This window comes from Necator americanus, chromosome IV, assembly GCF_031761385.1.
Source record: "Necator americanus strain Aroian chromosome IV, whole genome shotgun sequence".
Taxonomy (NCBI): Eukaryota; Metazoa; Nematoda; class Chromadorea; order Rhabditida; family Ancylostomatidae; genus Necator; species Necator americanus.
The window spans coordinates 17,267,076-17,289,121 of NC_087374.1; the positions used below are offsets into that span (position 1 = coordinate 17,267,076).

Here is a 22,046-nt window from a genome sequence, read left to right on the forward strand (position 1 = left end):
GGAGTAAATGGTGCTTACTCTGGATGAATAGACTACGGAGACGTGATAAAAAAAACGAGGACTTATCTGCATGATAATAATTATTGGGATTCAATCGTCTTCTCATTGAAGCAGCGCATCACGATCTCTCCGCAACTACATAGGGATCGGGGTGTAGTTCGAGGGTTATCGTGGTCAGTTCGCCTTTCGAAATCCTGAAAATTGTGTGTGAAACAGTCTTAGGTGACATCGTCACCCCAACGATGCAGATGCAACGATGCGTCGACGATTGGGCAGATGTGGCAGCTCCTGGTGTGCATTCGAGCTGTATTAGGTGGATCGTTGATACCGGATGACGAGGGACGTCCCGCGTTCTATCACGCAATAAGTTGCATCGTTGGGAAGACAAGATCACACAGAGCTATTTCGCACGGCTTGTTCTGGATTACTAGAGAGAACTCAGCGTGATCATGCCCATACTCATGAAGTACCTAGTTCCACCTCTATCTACTCCTGGAAGGACCCCAATACCACCTATTTTCTGATGCGATGACCCTAACTAGCTGTTCCTGCATGCTTTCTGTAGGAGTAGGAAGTGATGTATTACAGTGGTGCTTTCTTTGGTGAAGACCCAAACACAATACGCCATGCAAGTTTTTGCACTTATCCTGCTATACCAGACTGGTCGTCCGGCTGACGCCGAACTCTCAGACTTTCCAATGTGCTTTCACAACTCTTCTCATTTATTCAAAACACTTCTATTCGCAAAACTTCAAAAGAATAGATTTTCTTTCAGAATTTTTGGTAACGGTCCCAAAACATTACGTATATAGCAGAGCATCAGTAACCTGCAAAAAAGCCAAAGGATAAAAAGGATAAAGCCACTGGCGTATCAATCCACTTGGGATGCGCCAACGCGTTTTACTGGAATTCGTAATCGTTGAGGTTTTGGAACGTGTGTTAGCCTATACAATGACTTGCGGGGGCCAGCCGATGATCAAGTCAGTGTTTTTATCCCCCCAGACAAGTCTGGGACCAATTTATCGACCCCGCAGGGATGAAAGGCACTGGGGCGGATTCGAACCCTCGACCGTGTGGCTACAACGGACCTCTAACCGACTGCGCCACACCCGCCCCGTAACCTGCAAAGGTTACAAAAAAAGCAGAAAGACGCCAAAGTAATACATTCACATCTTTATTCATTCAAAACAATGCCGACGATTCTACCTGAAACAATAACCTGACACTGAAAACAAATCTCCACGAATTTACTAAGCTGTGGAAACGCCCACTAATAAGCAGCAAAAACCGAGCTTATCGACCATGTTTAGAAAGAAGCAAAGATCACCGATTTCATCTCACTCACTCTTCCTCTGCTTAATAATATGTCCTGGGGTATGTAAGAGTAGTACGCTTTCTTCTTGTGAGAATTGCAGTAGAAAAAGAGAGAACATACTTAATGCTGTAGAGTTGATAATATAATGCGGTCGCGCTTCGGCATCTGATCAACCAACTCATCTTCCTCAGGATAAACTATGGCTTTCCGAGAGTACACAGTTACTTAAAAAAAAATCCAAAAAAAAAATGATCAGGGAAGCTACTTAATGCTGCAAACAATGTGTCTTGCGGTCACAGCCCCTCTTCATTCTGCTCATTTTTCTTATGAAAATATTTGTTCTACAGCGTTGCTACGTTCTACAGTGATGCTTTCTTTGGTGAAGGCCCATATATAATACGCCATGTAATTTTTTTGCACTTATCCTGCTATATAATAACGAGCTTATTCTGTCACGCGTGTTCGTGATATTCGTGTGTGTGCCATGAAATTCGAAAAAGGGGATGCGGCGGGTCCCACGGCGTCGGATTGGTGCGCCGGCGCTAGATAGCTACGAAATGGGGTGTGACGGGTCGTACGGCGTCAGATTGCTGCAACGGTGCCAGATAACTACGAAATGGGGTGTAACGGGTCCCACGGCGTCAGGAGTGCGTATCGTTAGGTACCCGCAGCCGATTATCTGCAGCCGGATAAGTGCCTGCAGAGAGGCTGTCGGTAGGCCAGAGGCCATCTTGGACTACCTGTGATCACTAAGCCACGCCCATCCATCATCACATCAATGAGGTCATGAGCAATGTTTGTACTGCAATTACGTGATAGAGTTGCCTTCTACGAAGGTTCAAAGAACAAAAAGGCAATAACGTAGAAAATTTGTAAAGTTGTACTTTTTTTTAAATTTGTATTTGTAAAGCGAATGAGAACATAGCTGGCTGAAAATTCAAAACGTTCCAAAAAAAAAGTTTTTGAGAGAACTTGGTTTTTGAAAGATGTAGATGTGTGGTTGAAAAAACTGTATAGAAGATATGGATTTAGATTTGTATTTATACAGACTATTAAATCCTTGTAAGATACTGCAATAGTTTGATGCCGTCGATGCCAATATAATGTTGACACAATTTGAAAGCATTACTCGAAATTTGGGCTTTCCTCCTGCTTCCCTGCAACAGTTATAAAAGAATGAAGTTTTAACATAAAATGACGGGAAAAACGTCATTGTACTGATAATGTTCCTGGTCAAATCATGTAAACTGTTCTCTACTATTTAAGCAGCCGGTTTCATTTGTGTTTCCACTTTCTGAGGAAGGCATTATACCAACCAGAGGCAAATGTGGAAAGAAAAAGACGCCCAGATGGGACATAGAGGTGAAAAGCAACGCGCGCTGTGGCCACAGCTAAGAAGCATCCCATTTACCTTTTGCGACATGTAGGCGAAGTTATTGCGCACCATTTTGATACCGCGGGACCCGTCTCACCCCACGTTATAGCGATCTGGCGCCAGCGCGCCAACCCGACGCCGGTGGACCCGTCGCACCCCTTTATTTAGGTATCTGGTGCCGGCGCACCAATCCGACGCCGGTGGACCCGTCGCACCCCTTTATTTAGGTATCTGGCGCCGGCGCACCAATCCGACGCCGCTGGACCCGTCGCACCCCCTTCTATAGGTATCTGGCGCTGGTGATCATCATGATCATGATATACGGAGGAGAATAAAAGTTTAACAGTGTTTTCTTTTCAAGCTCTTAACTACGACTTTTCATTTCCTTGTGGTCAAATCTAGCACACAGAATCGAAGAATGAGGTAAGAAATGCAACTTCGTTTGAAAGAAGTGCAGGATGAAAATATGCAATTTCAGACTCACTGAAAACAGTGCGGACAAAAGTCTGGCAACTTTTTAGTACTTGTATTGTTTGCGCTACTTTTGCCTTTTCTTATTGCTATTTTGTCAAGTTCCACACTCTCGTAACATATTTCCTTGTTTTAGATGTCGTTAAATAAAGATACATAGGCGAAGCAAAGAAAACTACGGGAAGAATTGTTATCAAGAGTCCTAAAGAAATTAGTAGCAACTCATGTCTAATCAGTCGATGTTGAAAAAGATCTGGCAAATTCTAGATTTCCATGCGTCTCTCAGAATCATCAAACGTCCAAAGTTTATTACGCGGGCTGTTTAGTTGAAGATTTTGTTAAAAAAACCGTTGGTTCCAAAAAACATGAGTAGCATTTGCAAAGGCCGCACTTGCATCAAACGCAAAAAGATTCGTTTATTCACAACAAGTATCCGGTATAAAGGAATGAGTTCAATTTGATGGTTGACTGGTCATCGCAGATAAGTCAACAATTTCTTACAGGGTCTTCCAGCAATCAGTCCAACAGTACAGAAACAATTTTGGATTGCCCTGAGAGAGAGACTGAAATCTTTGGAAAACCAGCCAGATCTTTCTGAATATCAATTGGTTGAATGTGTATTGCTGTAAACCTCTCTGAGAATATTGATATCAATTCTTTCAGTAGTTTTCTTTGGTCGGCAACATCTAAAAACCTTTAAGATTACTTCTTGCTCTTGGAAACGTTGACAAGTTCCACTAACAGTACTTGGATGATTATAATGACAACAACTCTTTCCTTCACTACATCCGTTAAAAAGGATTGATAATTAGCCCTTGAACATTTAGAGCAACTACTTCCTTCTCGTCTAGATGTAAAACAAGAGAAATTTGTCACAAATGTGTAGAACAAGAAAAACAACATGAGAAGATAACGCAAAATACAAGGAGGGAGAAGTTGCTAAACTTTTATCCGGACTGTTTTCAGTAAATTTGGAATAGCATTTTTTTGTTACTGCAATTTTCTTCTTTTTTAAGGAGTATGTTTCTTGCATCACTTTTGATTACATATACTAGTTTAAAGACATCACCCCACAAATCTGGGGTGGCGCGGGTTTTAGTTTTCGGGTGTGGGTTATGCCTATACGGAGTCGTAGATTGTGGAGAAAAGGGTGATTCCGTCCATTCCTTCCTAGTTGCCGTAAAAAAAGGCTCGGAGGATACGGCTTCTATCGTTCCCGCGCTATTTTCTACAACGAGTTCGATCAGAGCGCGCCAGCCTTTGCACGCGAAGCATCTTACGGGCCGTTTTTTTTTACGGCAATTAGGAAGAAATGGACGGAATCGCTCCATAATCTACGACAAAGTATAGGCATAACCCACCTGAAACTCGCACCACCCCAGATTCGAGGGGTGATGCCTTTAAAACGAAACAAAATGTAAAATAGGCAACTCCGGACTCTTCCTGAAATTTGAAGGAAGCAGTAAAAATAGTAACTTATTTCTAAGAATGAGAAATCCAGAAGATGATGAGAAATTACGCATCAAAACTTAGAGTCAATTTTTTATCAGTTTGTCATGAGAGCAAGTTTGTTTTGGAATTTTTCTTTTTTTTTGTTTCATTCTTCTCTTGCTTTATGATAGCCACCTTCCAAAATTCTAGGATTTTCCTGCAAGAAAACACACGAATCTGAATTGAAATTTGCTTGAATTATTGCATTTTTGTCCATTACCTTGTTTATCTTACTCCTTCCGGTTTGTTTGTAATCAATGCTACAGTTGTGAGCTACTGGTGGGCGATGTTTTTTACAGAAAATCTCCTGGCATAGACATTGGATCTGTTGTTCTGTCAGTTGTAGCCTTCGATGGCAAAACTGCAAATTACAAGGAATCGTGGAGAAGCAACTGCAAAAAAATGAAGAGATTTTACATAGCATGTGGTTCTTGCCGATTTGATCCGCTCTTGTTTCAGCCTTAGTAACTCTTCCATATTCGAGGGAGGCAGTGTCATTTGTCCTTGCGCCAACTCCAGCTCTTCTAATGATTCAGGAGGATCGAAAAAGAGCTAGAAGAATGGGGAAACACTTCAAAGAACAAAACTAGTTAAATACAGAGAGGGTCTGCAGCAATATTCGTCGAACATGCAAATATCCATGCAGAGTAGACTTCTTGAACAACCCGACTATGGACGGAGCTTTTAACGAACGCGATGGGACCCTGCTCAACTCTTCTTTCTAGTAGTCGTCGCTGGTGTTTTTGCCCTTATTGTTCCTACCAATCCAGATGCGCTACTTTATTGGCCAGAAAGGCGGTGGCCAGCAGGCTCCGCCTAGGACAATAACATTTAGACGTACTTTAAGGTGTTTATCCGTAATCGTTGGGTCCTGCTCATAAACAGCTGATGCCACAGGGCTGCCCACAGAAGTGCTAGGTGAATTAGCTGATGGCGAACTGAAGCAAATGTTGATGAAATTAATACATGCATCTTTCCGCTCATCCCTGAATTGAGAACCGAACATACTCGGAAGCTGAATCGGGTGACGAAATGTGATTTGAATCGGACAAAATTGTCCTATGTTTCTTTTTTCGATTTCGAAGCAGACGCTAGAATATTTAACTGCATTTAAATATAGTTTCTTCAGCAAATTAGACGCCATAGAACCTAGTACCTTCATCTTATTTCTGGTGAGTTCGTGTTCCATTTGTTTTGAGGGAGACCATGTTGTAGTGTATTCCATCGGCTTTTCGACTCGTCCACGAAATGCTGGACGACTAAATATTCGGTTCTTACCGGATTCTGTATTTACAAAAGAAAAACATTCGGTTGAATCTGCACTTTGAAAATAATATGGTAGAATGACTGTTAGACAGCCGACTTAAAGGCATCATCCCACGAACCTGGGGTGGTGCAGATTTCAGGTAGAGTATTCTTATAAGAGATAAAAGATTATGGAGAGAAGGGTGATTCCGTCCATTTCTTCCTAATTGCCGAAAAAAACGGCCCGGAAGATGCGGCGCCGCACAAGACTGGCGCGCTTCAGTCGAACTCCCTGTAGAAAATAGTGCACCAGAACGCCTGAACCTGCATCTTCCGGGCCGTTTCTTACGGTCAATCAGGAAGAAATGGACGGAATCACCCTCCTCTCCATAATCTGTTATCCCTTATAAGAATACTCCACCTGAAATCCGTACCACCTCAGTTTCGTGGAGTGATGCCTTTAATTGTTTAACTACAAGTAGCCACTGCCAAACAGAGGAATTTCGGAAGTAAATCCGCACGTTAGTCAATGAGTCGGCGTGGGAACTAATTATCAGTGATCACTGTGGCGGATGTGTATCCATGTAGAACGTGGTCAGTTGAGCACAGATACCATACATGTTAGGCCACCAGTAGAGGAAACATCGAGGTCAAAGGAAAAAACAGAAGAACAAAAGTCAAACTCAAACAACAGTCAAACAAAAGTCGAAGTAGAAACAATCTGACATTCTCGTATTTGCAGGTATTAAGGTGTTCGGAAAGTATCTGCCGAAGATTTCGCAGTAGCGCAGATTTTTTGAGATGTTTTGGAAGTTCCGTTAAAAGTTTAAATATCATGATATACAATAACGTGCTTAGTCCGTGTGTGTGTGTGTGTGTGTGTGTGTGTGTGTGTGTGTGTGTGTGTGTGTGTGTGTGTGTGTGTGTGTGTGTGTGTGTGTGTGTGTGTGTGTGTGTGTGTGTGTGTGTGTGTGTGTGTATGTGTGTGTGTGTGGCACGAAATTCGAAAAAAGGGGGTGCGACGGCTACTACTACGGCGTCAGATTGGTGCGCCGGCGCCAGATATCCATAATATGGGGTGCGACGGATCCACCGGCATCGGTGGACCCGGTCATTGGTGCGCAATAACTCAGGGTGCATGATGTAAAAGATAAATGGTTGCAGCCGTTTCAAAGCCGTGACCATTGAGCGCTTTGTTCATCACCATCATGACTGCTCCGTGTGCATATTTCTTTCTTTGTTGGCCTCCAATTTGTAGCATGCCGTCCTCAGAAAGTGGGAACACGCATGCAAACAGCTGCTTAAATAGTAGCAAGATGTTTACGTGATCTGACGTGGAACGTTATCTTTATCAGTAGGAAGATGTCTTTCACGTCATTTTATGTTAAAACATCATTCTATGATAACTATTGGGGGAAATCAGGAGGAATACCCATACTTCGAGTAATGCTTTCAAATAGTATCTACATTAATCTGACATCGAAGGAGTGTTTGTCGCTGATGGTTGAATATTCTCCAAATGTAGAATTGACGCGCTTAGAAGGAAAGCTCCGTAATCTTTTGCCTTAATTTACAATATAAAGAAGAGAAGGAAAGCGTTGTTTAAAAAAACACAATTCTAATTTTATAGAAAACACCACTATTAACTTTCATTGATCAGTGAAGGGGAGCGAAGCTAAAACCACCGAAAGTCTGAAGTCCGGCTTTAGCCGGACATTCAGACTGGTATTATATAAGGGCATTTATGTTTTCTTGTTATGCCAACGAGGTTTAGGTGAAACTTTTTTATTGGCCTGACGTTTCGACAAACTCGTCTTTTTCAAAGGTCTGAAAATGGTTCGAGGTCTTTGATACCATGCATATTCCATCAAACTCCTCTCTCCTCGCCAACCTCCGATATTGTTCCAACCAGTTTCACCGACTAGCGGGGTTGGTAAACCACCGCGTTCTTAAGGACTGTCACCAAGGTGAATGAGATCTACGCGCTATGCAGTATCCTTAAGTACTGGTGTGTGGATAACGTTAAGGAACTGCATGTGGGACAATCTTATAACTCACAGAATGTTACGAACGGCAGGAAGTCACTGGTAATTGATAAGCATTCATTTTTGTTATTCATGGACGGGTTCCTGACGGAAATCCAGAATGCTTTCGATGTCTTAATAGCAGATATTTCTTTCTCGTACGCTAATATTGTACATTTTATTTCAAACACATTTCCATCATGCTTATCATTTTTGTGGCGCCCTAACGGTGTCATCGAACTCCCTCGCCTTTTACCAGCCAAATGTTCCTTGATACGCACGCTCAGCATTATTCCAGTTTCTCCAATATAAATGGCGTTGCACGTTAGGCATTCTATTTGGTAAATAACTCCGATGTTCGCGCAATCACCGGCCTTACCGAATGGACAAACCACGCAACATTCTGACACGCATTGCCTATCGTAGAATCTATTGCGAACTAACTGTCGCTTGATGCTTTCGTTTGGGATGTTCACCAACACAACATCATCTTGCAGTTGTGCTCGTAAAAGAGTCCGGTGTATAGCAGCAGTTAAGGAGTCAGAGACGAAGGGGATGCACAAAGGAATTTTACCTTCACACACGTTACAAGCGTTATCTGAAATGCTAGATAGACACGCCGTAGTATAGAAACTTTTGGTCTAAGCAAGCAACGCATAATGATCCTGATCAACGAATGCCTCCAGTGCAATATTTTTAAATGGTCAGGAAAATATTTCTCTCAAATAAGAGGACTTGCTATGGGCCAAAGGCTTGCTCCAGTTCTTGCCGTTTGCTTTATGAGCAGAATAGAACAACCAGTGATAGAACGTCTTCCACAGATGTACTGCCGTTATATCGATGATTGCTTCATTATAACATCAACGCAATCCGAAATGGACGAATGCTTTAGAATTCTGAATGAACGATCACAGTACATAAAACTCACTTGAGAACAACCAAAAGATGGTTGGCTGCCTTATTTGAATGCTCAAATAAAACTACACAATGGCAAAGCTCGAAAAACATACTGATAAACGCAAAGTCAGCCCATCCTAATGGCATGAAAAAGGTAATTATCGGAAATATGGTCAAAACAGCAACAGCAATGTGCACAGGGGATAGAGAACGGGAGGAATCACTAAACCTAGCCACAAGCATAGCTAGTTCAAACGGTTACTCGAGATTGAAATCTAACACCCAATCTCGAACTACGAACAACACAGTGAGGATCCCAAGTGAAGGTAGAATTCCTTTGTGCATCCCCTTTGTCTCTGACTCCTTAACTGCTGCTATAAACCGGACTCTTTTGCGAGCACAACTGCAAGATGAACATCCCAAACGACAGCATCAAGCGACAGTTAGTTCGCAATAGATTCTACGATAGGCAATGCGTGTCAGAATGTTGCGTGGTTTGTCCATTCGGTAAGGCCGGTGATTGCGCGAACATCGGAGTTATTTACCAAACAGAATGCCTAACGTGCAACGCAATTTATATTGGAGTAAACTGGAATAATGCTGAGCGTGCGTATCAAGGAACATTTGGCTGGTAAAAGGCGAGGGAGTTCGATGACACCGTTAGGGAGCTACAAAAATGATAAGCATGATGGAAATGAGTTTGAAATAAAATGTACAATATTAGCGCACGAGAAGAGAACAGGCCTTTGAAAAAGACGAGTTTGTCGAAACGTCAGGCCAATAAAAAAGTTTCACCTAAACCTCGTTGGCATAACAAGAAAACATAAATACACTATCAAATGCGGAGCTTTCAAGAAGAGAGGACTTGGAGATTATATAAGGACATTACTGCTTGTATACACATAACATATCTGGCTCCCTCTTCCTTGCCTATTTCATTCTATAATGGCAGAACATTCCACCCATATTCGACACGTACTCCTTTACGAGTTCGAATCTGGCCAACCTGCTGCTGAAGCCCATCGAAACTTAATTGAAGTATTCAGCACTGAAGTCCCTTCTGAGCAGTCTGTGCGCGCCTGGTTCCAGCGCTTCAAAACTGGAAACAAGAAAGTCGAAAATGAGCCTCGCTCTGGTCGACCGACTGCAATATCGTTCGACGAACTGACGAATCTGGCGCAGCTGCATCCATATGAAGATGTGCGGTACTTTGCTGCCAGTCTTGGCTGTTCGCTGTCCACCGTGGACTGTGATCTCTCGGAATGGTGATAAAGCTTGGTCAGAGGCTCCCACATGCATTGAGCGACGACTACCGCCAGACGCCTGGACATCTTCACTCAGCTGCTCTCCAGAAGCCGCAGATTCGACCTGCTGGACACCATTGTCACTGGAGATGAAAAATGGGTCCTCTACGTCAACCACACCCACAAACGTGCGTGGTGCGCTGGCGATAAAATGGCGGATCCTTATGTGAAAAATGAAATCGATGAGAAGAAGGTCATGCTGAGCGTCTGTTGGGGAGTTCATGGCATACGTTACCGTTTCGAATTGCTGCCGGACAACACGACAGTTACTGCCGAGGTCTACTGCGCTCAAAGACTGGCCGACAAGATCCGCAAGGAGCACCGAAGCTCGACGACGTTCGCTTGCTGCACGATAACGCGCGTCCTCACATCGCGCAGAAAACTTCCCAGAAAATTCAGGAGCTCGGATGGGAAGTTCTACCGCACTCACCGAAGAGCCCAGACCTGGCCCCGAGCGACTACCACATCTTCCGATCGCTTCAGCATCACCTGGAAGAGAAGCGCTACGATGATCGTGACCACCTCGAAAATGACCTTCCTGCTTTCTTCGCCTCCAAGTCGCCGGGGTTCTTCGCCAAAGGAATCCGTGATCTTGTGAGATGTTGGCAGAAGGTTGTCGATGTTGATGGGGATTATTTCGTCGAATACTAAAATGTTGTTAAAAAGTTGTGTTGTTTTGAAATTTTGCCGTATTTCGGCAGACACTTTCCGAACACCCCAATGAAATAGCAAAAACAGATATCCGATCCTCTTCAATGTTTCTCTGACTGATGACTCGCGACTCGTCCACTAAATCTTGGGGGAACTCGATCTTTTCAATGTTTGACGATTGCTTCATAGCTTGGATCAGTGGTCTTATAGCTGTATGATCATAAAGAACGTTATATCTGTTATTTAATCTTGACTTATATCTTTGTGGTGATTTCTTTTTTTTTAGCAATCCCCCGTTTTTAAAGCTGTAGATTTTTTCATTGGTTCATTATCCGTTTAGCCTTATTTTCTTAAGAAAAACTTTCAAGTGATTTTTTATTACCCTCAACGTGTTTGTAGCAGAGGGGAATCTATTTGAATTAGTTCTACCAACAAATGCTTTGATCCTTTCTAATTTAATAAAGCTTATACGTGAATATTACTAAATACATACTTGGAGTATGTAGAGAATAAGTTAGAGTTTAAAAAAGTCACCCGCGAACTGTCGTCATGGTCTTGATAGTGTTGCGTAAACTCGAAATACTACCCTGTTGCATGACCATCGGTAGGAAAAGCATGTTCATGTTGGTGTGAGATCTGGAACCAGTACAAAAAAAAATCTTGCAATTTCCTCTAACAATGATGGTGTAATAACAATTTTAGGATAGGTCGGGTGTAGTGTAGCGGTTAGAGGTTCCGCTTCCTGCACGACCGATCGGAGGATCGAATCCGCCTTAGTGCTAACTAGGCCCTTCATCCCTCTGGGGTTGATAAATAGGCACCAAACTTAACTGGGAGGATAAAAACCCTGACTTGATGCATTGATTAGCCCCTACAGGTCACTATGTAGGTCAGTTGCACGTTCGTAAACCGCAAAGAATTCTGAATTGAAGTGAACGTGGTGGAACATCCCAAGCGAAATGACTAACGCCACACAAACACACACTTTTAATGATTTGAACATATACCTTGCTACCTTAGAACCTGTGCTCATTTTGATATTCATCGTGATACTACAATCTTTGACAATTCCATAGTTACGAATGCCGGCATTGTCGTTTCTGAAAAATGCCAAAAAAAATTGGAGTTTTAATATAATCACTCAGAGATCCCTTCGAGAACTGGTCCCCAAGCCAATTTCCACTTCCCAGTAATTCTAATTTTAAAGGAATGCGACTATTTGATGGGAAGTAACTCTAAACTGCGAAATAGGATAACTCACAGAAAGTAAAACCTAATTCATCTTCCTAAACCCAGAGGAAAGTTCGGACTAGAAAGAAGAACAAATATTTTCCTAGAACCGTCTATTTCTGCCTAACCAAACACTTCTATTCCAATGTTTTTTCGTTATATATTTTATTTTCGGAAGCTGGCAAAGATTTTTTTATTACATTTACAGATGAATAAAGTTCTCTTTCAAAAAGGGCAACAAACTGCAGAAAAACTGGGAAACGGCTACCGATGGTTATCTCATGTGTACGTTAGTTCAGTGATTGAAAAAAGAAGTTGAAAGCACTCGTTATAGTAGTGGTTGAATAAATGTAAGCGTCGACAAAAGCAAAAGAAGCTCACTTCAATTCAGTATCTTTGTAAAGTAAAAGTTGTTTATCAGGAGGTACGTCTGTTGCGTCGGAAATAATACTCTTTAACTCGGACACCCGACATAGAGCGGGAACAAGTACTTTTGCCTGAAACGACCACAATAACATTGGAAACAGATCTTTAGCATATCGTTCTTCATTTTAGAAACAATCTAAATATTTTCATAATACCAGACCCCAACAAGAAAAATAATCCAGGAAAAAATTCATGGTGTCGATGAAATATGAAGAAAAGATTTTTCGAACTTTTATTTCGCTTTTCCTCTGTGCTTTTCTTCACTGGTACATCTCTAATTTTATTAGATGTATCGACTGTAAAGGATATTAAATTTCTAACATTCGGTTGCGCGCAATCGGATCACTCGTGCAATCGCTGACGTTTCCGTGATCTCTAGGACAGTGCATTTGTAGCTATCAATTCGATAGCTACAAATGAGTTGTCCTAGAGATTACGGAAACGGTAGCCATGAATTTGAGCATATCGACCATAACGTAAATATATCAATCATATCATATCATGGAACCAGTCACCATTATCAACACAGTTGTGCGTTTTAAATAATTTAATAACACATTTTAATGGACAGGAGTCATTTGAGATTGTTATAAGTTACATGGCAGCCACAGTAATCTACGGGAACGACAGCAATAGTACTCTACGACATTATGAATTCTGCTTCAACCAAGTTCTCTATTATGGAAGTGCTGTCTGATCACTGCTTATCCTAAGAAGGTAGAAAACCAAGCTGCAGTGGAAAAACTATCCCTGCCCACTAAAAAAAAACTGTCCATTAAGCTTTAACCGGTGCAGTCGATATCGCATTGCTGACTTTTGACTGCCACGATACTTTCCAAAAAAAGCTGGTGGAAAAAGGCTTTCACTAGTCTTACATGAACACAAGACCCCACGAGCAGATTCATAGACTTGAACCACTAATCAATAAATTTTCGTAAAAATAGTTCGAAATAAATAAAGTATAGGTAACGCAAGCAAACACAACTTGCCCCAGATACTCCTTCCATGACACTGTTCACGGTTATTTCCAGTATATCGCTAGAAGAATCTTCAGTTGGCGACCTGATCCTCATGGAACGATCTGAAATAGAAATTTTGCGAAGGGTTAGAGCTTAAAGTAATCCTAGACGTACAAGAGCCAAATGATGGTGGGGAGCGACCTGAAATGCAAAAGAATAATAACTTTACGGTGGAAATAATGTAAACTGACACCTCCAGTAGTTCTCTCTGATTGAGATTCATCAGAATAATGTGAGCCACCCATTCCACCAACCGTGCTTTGAATGGTTCTGACCGACCGCTTCAACTCAATTGATAATTACGATGATTATCAAAACAACTTTTGTACACAAATCACACAAAACAAATCTACTAAACTGCCATTCCTCGACTCCGCAACGATAGTAAACATTTTTATCACACTCGTCAGTCAAGATGATGTTGTGAATCAAGCTTGTATGAACACTTTAGGATTTAAACAAACCGCATGCTTTGAAAAGTAAAGATCGCGTGATTTGCTTCCTGGACGCAGACCTTACGAGCGACAGGCACAATTTGCCACAGCGCATCACGAAGTTTACGTAGTGTGGAAACCTGATGGAGAACATAGAGTTCGGAGTGCAGAGGATCTGGATTACGAATATAAGTCTGGTCTCTCTTAATTTCATCTAATGGACCTTAAAAAGTGGGGAATTGTCTTAGCTCCTACGAGGTGCGTTAAAACGCGCCATCTTTGTGCTCCACCTTCAACTGCTGCTTATTCATTGATTTAACTTGAACAAACTGCTAAGAAGACCTCATTGATTCTCCACCGCTCGCTCGTGGAAGAGGCGCGTCCAAAAAGGTAGCGCATTTTCACATATTCCGTAGGCATGAACTCCGTTTTTCAAGAAGATTAATGAAAAGTGAGTGGGAGATGGTCACATTCGTAATCTATACCACGAACACCATGTTTTCCACACATCAATTTAGTGATATGTTGCCTTTAAAGGCATCACCCCACGAATCTGAGGTGGTGCAGATTTCAGGTAGAGTATTCTTATAAGAGATAAAAGATTATGGAGAGAAGGGTGATTCCGTCCATTTCTTCCTAATTGCCGTAAAAAACGGCCCGGAAGATGCGGCGCCGCACAAGGCTGGCGCGCTCCAGTCGAACCCCCTGTAGAAAATAGTGCGCCAAAACGCCTGAAGCCATATCTTCCGGGCCGTTTTTTACGGCAATTAGGAAGAAGTGGACGAAATCACCATCCTCTCCATAATCTACTATCTCTTATAAGAATACTCCACCTGAAATCCGTACCACCTCAGATTCGTGGAGTGATGCCTTTAATCCTACCGCTGATACACAAAACGATGAAATATATTCTTAATCAAGCAGAACCAATCATCTTTTTCGAAGCTGAGACCTTATGAACAAATGCGAAAAATTCCAAACAACACCGCAAATAGAAAGAATATTCTGCACATGTCATGTTCTCATCCGCCATCAACATGTTGCAGACTGTTTATTAAAACTACTATTATTAAAACTCTTTATTAAATCTCCTATTTACAATGTTTCACATGTACTACTAAATAATACATCAATGCTATCGCACACATACGTATCGACTTGTTCGAAGACAATAAGACAATGCAGACAACCGAAACGCTGGATCTTCCAAGAACCTCGTAAAGGCATTTTCTTCACGGATATCATTTCGATACAAAATTAATGAATATGGCAAGTCAAGAACGAATGCTGAGAAAAATGGTGCACAAAAAGTGTGCAGTTAGAGAGTAAAGTAGAAACAATTTAATAGAAACTAAAGAAGTGTACTAAGCATGGCCATTGTCAAAAGTTTTTGCGGTTCCTCTGGCAAATGTTCTTCGTCTGTAAAACTCTTTAAGCTCATAAGGTCACAAAAGACATTTTGCCAAAAGACTCGCTTTTAATTCCCACAGGTTCCAGAGAGAGGATATGCAGAACTGAGAAAACCTCAAAATGGTGAACTACTCAAAAAATCGAAGAAGTACAAAAAGAAGTAGTCCTGCTCATCCCTGTTCAAGTGCTACTGAACGCAACAGTCAGTATTGCAGATTCAGAGGACAGCATATAATCCAAAAATTACATCAATGCCCCGCACACCAGTTCATCTCAAAATGACATGAACGCAATCGAGGAACCCGTATTGATAGTTGCTTACTACTATAAGTGCAATGATGCACGCAACAAAACGAATGAAAGGGAATAATTGTCGAGATTTCGCTAACTAGCAGTTCTTCCGAAAGATAGTTAGGGAAACCCTTAGTGCAACTGGGTGTAATATACCAGATCTTGTGGGATCACTTGCTCATGTGCGAGGTTATTTCTTCGCACTGAGTTTGCCGCCAAACCTTTGAGGGTGATGTACTTGCCTGAAATATACCATAGCACATATAAGCAAAGAAAAGTGCAAAAATATTTTAAAAAGTGGATCATCTAAGATGTTTATAGATTGAAAACCCTACCCAGTCGCATGGGAAACGAAAATGGCTGTAGCAGATGTTCATTACGATTAGTAATAATATCAAAACAAGTTTTTCCCTCAGCGTCACGAGCAAGAACATAGGCGCCGTATTCTAGAAGAAGTCGAACCACGCTCATCCTTAAAAGAACAGCATAAACATGACCATTTAGCATGCAACTGTACAAACCAAAAACTAAGGCAGAACTCGAGTACCTTGGATGCGAATTCTTTAACATTACATGTAGTGCTGTGTCACCATCGGCATCCTTCGAGTTAACGCAGACACCGGCCGCAAGTAAACGCTCCACTACGAAGTATGATGGCATTCTAGATCATACCAATTAGCGCTTTTGAACAAACTAATGCAAATGATTTGAAAGAATACTCAACAACTCGAGACTAAAGTTTCTTCATACTTAGCAATCAAGCAAGTTTAGCGCTATATGCGCATATTTTTGCAGACGCATTTATGTAAGACATTTTATGTAATGTAAGAAGAATTAAGGAAAAAATGAGATTTTGATCACATACCCATCAAACTCAACAGTATCGATTTCTTTCACAGCATAATGAAGTAATGGTATCTTCAGCTGTCGACATGCTTCCGCAAAACGTCGAACATCAATCTGAAGCAAGACAAAGTAAAAAGTAAAAATAACTACAGAAAACAGTTCCTTTTCAACAAGGAACTAAACGAAAAGCGAATTAAACAGATTCAGAACATGTGGCTTCATTAATCACCTTAACTGTTTCAGACGCTCGACAAAAATAAACCACGTCATCCTCCTCTTCTTCCTCGTGCATGGGTAACGATAACCGATTCATCTTAAATGTGACAATAAAAGCTTACAAATTGAATGCACATAAATCGTATCAGAAACTATCTAGAACAAACACCTTTAAATTCGAAAAGTTTCAAAGCTTTGTGTTTGTCCAGATTACCCACCAATGCTAACAACTGCAACCCTAATAGTACAACTCGCTTCTTCTCATCATCACAACTGTGAACATGATCTTCACCACAATTGCATAAATCCGAAAGAGGACGCTCGCCCCACTCAGCTAACTAAAAAACAAATAAATCGATCAAACGCAAGCGAGGAAACATCTTGTTTCTAGTAGAGAACACACGCCCACCCTTTCTAACTCGAGGCACACTCGTTCAAACACAAATTTCACAATGTCTTGTTTCGGAGGAGCATTTCTTCTCCCAGCTAGTTCCATATGAATAGCTCGGTCATTGAGAGTATGTAAGAAGGTCTCTAGAAACGCTTGGAACATTGTTTGTGTAGACATGTGGAGCGGAGTTAAATGTCTGAAATAGAACGATCAGAGCATTAGCGTGATACTAAAAAGAAGAAAAAAGCCACGCTGACGTTTGTTGCAAAATCAACGCATGGCTCCACAGTTCGTAGCATTTATCCACATGTCCCAAGTCACTGTAGACAGCTCCTCGGAAGCGCAGGTAATAATGAACATCTGCATGAGCTCCTCCAAGAATGCGTTCACGAATCAGCAAGGACTGAAAAGTAGTGAGGTGAATTGTTCCATCCTGGAAATAAAGATATATTTAAAAACAAATAAATAATGTGACATTAAGCAACCCAGGACACACTTCTTTCACTTCTTGTCCATTCAATCACTCAGTCCTCTCAATCACTAACTGAATAATTCGACGTAATTCGACGAGCTGCTTGCAAATTTTAACAAAAATGGTATTCCAAAACAGAACATCACAAAACACCTAATATTCAAGCTCGTCAAAAACTTGGCGACAGTTTGTTGAAGAACACATGTTTTGGATTCGCTTTTTTTTGTCAGTAACAGATGCAACAACACTTGAAAGCCTAGGCTAATTTCTGAAAACACACGACAGTTCACTGCGAAATCCAGAATAATTAACCATCCAGAATTATTATATATAAAAGTGAGTAATACACCATGGTGCCTCATCAAACATGTATTTCGAGTATCATCCAGCAATTATTTCGAGCATAGGCAAAATGTTGAAAGTGTTTCTATGTGAGTTTATACAACTAGTTAATGTTCAAAAATTGAACACGAACGGATTAACTAGTGAGGGGAAGATCGTTGGCTGGAACCAAAGAGGTCCAGCTCGAAAAGAATACTATCAGTTAGTTTGTGATGCTATAAAGCAAAACATTAAAAAAAAAACAATTCCTGTAATATTGAAGAAAACATTTCCAATACGACGAATGACTAGTGAGCAAGCAAAGAACAGAACAAAGCTGTGGAGTTTAGACGCAACAGAGGAAGAACTTTTTTTCTCTTTTATTCACAAAGAAACAAAAGCCGAGCACAAGGAACAAGCACGGAATTTCTCACCTGTAAACGAATGGCATCGGGACTATCTTCAATTGCCGCGATGTCCTCTAGCGTTTGTATTTCTTTGTGTCCTTCATACACCTGAGCAACCTCGAACCGCTCGACCTTTTCCTCTACCTAGCCAACATTTTGATTAATGCGTTTATCAGAAAATGTGTACTCCAGTTTGAAAAAATTATGTACATGTTTTCGTTCCTCATCCGTGAGTGGCACTTGTAATGCATCATTCCATGCCTCAATCGCTCCTACCATATCCATCTTTTTATCGACTCTCGTGCATCCTAACAGTTTGAGTGCATCACGTCGTTTCTCACCAGACTCACAGTATTCCAGCAACATCGGTAAGATCTAACGGTGACACCATTCAACGTGTTTTCACATCTCAGAACAGAAATCTGAGAATCACTCACCCAATCAGCTCCAATCATTACAGCACACATTAGCGGGCAAACTCCAAACTCATCGGGAACCAAGCGAGCTCCAGCATTCAAGAGAAGAGCGCACACCTCAAGATTTTCACCTTCAACGGCGTCATGCATGGCTGTGTTCCCTTAAAAACTGCCGCGTTGTTACTTAGGTAAGGTATTTGAACCAACGGTATACCCTTTTTGCTGCTTCTGTTAACATCCGCTCCACAACTGATCAGGTATTTGACTACATCCACCTGAACAGCTTAGATATGTTTGTGAAGATTTATTTACAAAATAGTTAAAATATTCACTTTTTGCCGATAAGCAGCTATCATTAAAGAAGTATGACCATGTTGATTTGCTACTTCAATATCTGCACCGTGCTCGACGAGGTATTTAACTGAAAAAAAATATGCAGATCAAGATTCGAAAATTCACAAGAATTCATTCGTGAAACAACGAATACGTTCGTTTTAAACGCATATGCATATATGGAAAGGCACTGTCTCTAGCTAGCCAACCTGCCAGACCAAAGCAGCTTCTTTAATTCATTTAAGCAGCTTCATTTCTTTATGACATTTAACTTGTGATGTGGATTCCTCCTACAGTCCCTTGTTTATTTCAAATTAGAAGCAGAACTGACAACCAGTAAAATATGTTTAAAATGCTTCTGTGAGCCACGCTGTTCTTATCACAGAACAGCAGCAGGTTTTGTTTCTTTCTCGTTCTTTTTCTAAGTATTTCTTCATATTATCATTCTTCTTTTATATTATTTTTAACATTAGAAAAGTGACAAGAGACGAAGTATTTCGTGAGCGATTCCCCCTAGTCTATCTATGAAGCTACTAGCAAAACTACTACCATAAACAAAGCTAACCTTCCACTTTGGAGTTCTAAGCAACGTCCCCTGAAGCTCATCTGCAAAAAAACGCTAAAAAGAGCTCACTGAAGTGTCAATCTGGCTAATCTTCGACGATAACATCTGATATGGATATTGTTGACGAAAAACTGTCTCGCAAGCGACTATTTGAAACGGAAATCCAAATGTCTGGTTGCGTATGCCATTTTTTCTTGCCGTATAACCATGCGTTGTAATACTTGGGCTGACGAGAGAGCTCATAGACCCGAGTAAACAACGGCATGGAGAATGCCAGTCGTCTTTGAAGTGTCGAGACCCGACTCGAAAAATTATTATTCGTTATTATAGAATCCAAACCAAATCAATACAGAAACCAAATGCTTTCAAAAGGAGGAGTAGCGCTCCATTCTTTCCCAAATACTGTTAACGAAAACCTATATGGGCCCTAAAAATGGGCCAGCTTACACTGATTTTTGCAATTGAGTAGTTGTGATAATTTTCACTTATGATTAAGTTGGACACAAATAGGAAAAACTCCACTCCAAAGGGAAAAACAGCAATCTTGAGATGAAAGCAAGAGTACAGAAAAAAAGAAATAAGGAATAGACACCTATCTCCAAGTGGCCATCATAGCATGCGCCCCGAAGCGGTGTACTGCTTGTGTTTGTTGTTTGATTGATATTTGCTCCCGCTTCTTCAACAAGAAGACGCACCACCTAAAAAGGCCAGAAACACCTGAGCTCAAAATTTTCCTTTCATTTTCGCTCATAGTGAGCTTGAACATTGAACTAGTGGTTCCGGAAAAAAGTGAAATTTTAGAATTAGAAATTAGATTAGAAACACCTGCCTCAAACTTCCCTGCAGCAGAGGCTGCCCAAAGCGCTGGAGCACCCACTAAAAATTACAATTTCAATTGATTTTCGAACTGAAATCTTCTCTCTAACATAACGTATGATAACAAACGGATCAAATCTAATCAGTGCCCGGTGAGCAGTAACATTTCAATAAAAAGGAACATATAATAAAAATGAAGAGGTGCTTCTTTCTAGTTTCTCTACATGTGACAGAGAACATGGAACGATCAAACTGAAACTGATAGTTTAAAAAAAAAACTCTCGATAAAGACGGAATGTAGGGGAAAGGAGCAGCAAAAACTAAACAAAAGTAGTGGAAACCCACAAATCGTTTCACCGTCGAATGAAACGGTTCCGACCACATTTGGATCTGCACCTTTAGCAAGCTGTAAAAATTATGGAATTTAATGAGGCCTGAATTAAACACAGCACTGATGCGGCGAAAAAAAAATTGAGATGAGTCACAGATTTGGAGGCTGAATCTGAGGAGAGTGTAAAAAACGTCAACCCAAACGGATGGAAAGAAAAATGCTCCTCTCGAAAAATTTCGTGAGCTTCGTTGTATTACTGAATGTGAAAGTGAAAAGGGAAGCTCATTTTCTCTTCTCTCTTTCCAAGAAAGCATTAAAACTGCGTTAGGCAGGAAAGGATGATGTGACCCCGCTCATTCCACTACAGGAGAAAAGAACTAATTACCTATCTATTAACATAAACAAAAGCCAGAACAATTTCATGAATAACTGTATTCCGGCATGAGAAATTAAAAATACAAATAATTCTAGTAAAATCATTTTTAGAAAAACTCACCAAATACCTGACAACATCGACGTGACCATTTCTTGATGCAATGACCAATGGGATTTTGTCGCTTTCGGTGCTATTCAAGCAACTGTCTAACCATGGTTTCGATGTACGTCCATCAAGAAACACCTAAATCGTCCTTACGTCTAAAATCCACAAATGCAGTACGAATAAAAAACTAAAAAAAAGTGGACTGAATAAGAGGTTAAAGTTCAGTGTTCCTTTATGGTAGATTTGAGGCACAACAAGAAGAACGGCTGTAATTGGATTTCGAGAGTAATCCTGCTCAGCTTTATGTGGTTAGTTTCAGTTCAGTTGTTGACAGTTTATTAAACTTACACAAACAAAACGAACGAACTCCTGTAATACAATGCAATTACTATACCGCTAATACTACAACTAACCTTGAGCCTTCGAAGATTTCCCGCGCTGGCGGCATTGAAAACTACCGCGCGGAATTCGAAGCCATTCATGCTGAAATAGAAAATATAGTAAGATAACAACAGTTCGAGTTCGTCGAACGAAAGAACGTCCAGAAGTTGAAAGTATCTGGGGATAATCCTGACTAAAATACGAACAAATACCTTTTGGAATATCGACAGAGCTCACACATAATGATGAGAGAATGTCGTCGTTATTCCATAACACTCCTGATTTCTCCAGTAGGAGTAGTATAGATGTGACAATGAGGAAGGCATAAACATAACAACAAGAAAGCAACAAAGGATAGACGTGAGAGACGTACACGTCGGAGGGACGAGACAAGCATTACTACCACGATCGCATGATGCGCTCGATGAAAATATTAGGCGTGTGGTCACGTGTTGGGCGACTGCGTAGCATTGGAAATGACGACTAT

At 41.0% G+C, this 22,046-nt stretch overlaps 1 protein-coding gene across 3 annotated transcripts; it reads right to left on the reverse strand.

Annotated features, from left to right (window-relative positions):
- Positions 1-80: 80 nt before the first annotated feature.
- On the reverse strand, positions 81-21,800 carry RB195_001635 (uncharacterized protein; the record flags this gene model as incomplete). 3 transcript variants are annotated; one of them, XM_064198523.1, is made up of 31 exons in its annotated part: positions 4,759-4,809; positions 4,873-5,013; positions 5,070-5,204; positions 5,494-5,590; positions 5,661-5,743; positions 5,809-5,911; positions 11,308-11,409; positions 11,781-11,873; positions 12,385-12,500; positions 13,419-13,510; positions 13,563-13,589; positions 13,642-13,729; positions 15,740-15,825; positions 15,919-16,055; positions 16,131-16,244; positions 16,449-16,543; positions 16,659-16,742; positions 16,864-16,983; positions 17,055-17,232; positions 17,294-17,439; positions 18,264-18,380; positions 18,447-18,611; positions 18,674-18,813; positions 18,867-18,927; positions 18,985-19,073; positions 20,143-20,248; positions 20,380-20,426; positions 20,712-20,772; positions 21,194-21,316; positions 21,592-21,661; positions 21,772-21,800. In XM_064198523.1, the coding sequence occupies 31 exons, from the start codon at positions 21,798-21,800 to the stop codon at positions 4,759-4,761; spliced, it is 3,096 nt and encodes a 1,031-aa protein (XP_064054403.1). The 3 variants fall into 3 exon arrangements, with proteins under 3 accessions (XP_064054402.1, XP_064054403.1, XP_064054404.1); XM_064198522.1 differs by lacking the exons at positions 4,759-4,809; positions 4,873-5,013; positions 5,070-5,204; ... (7 more) ...; positions 13,563-13,589; positions 13,642-13,729 and having other exon boundaries at positions 15,716-15,825; XM_064198521.1 differs by lacking the exons at positions 4,759-4,809; positions 11,308-11,409; positions 13,419-13,510; ... (19 more) ...; positions 21,592-21,661; positions 21,772-21,800 and adding exons at positions 81-194; positions 10,553-10,769 and having other exon boundaries at positions 11,797-11,873; positions 12,385-12,521.
- Positions 21,801-22,046: the final 246 nt, after the last annotated feature.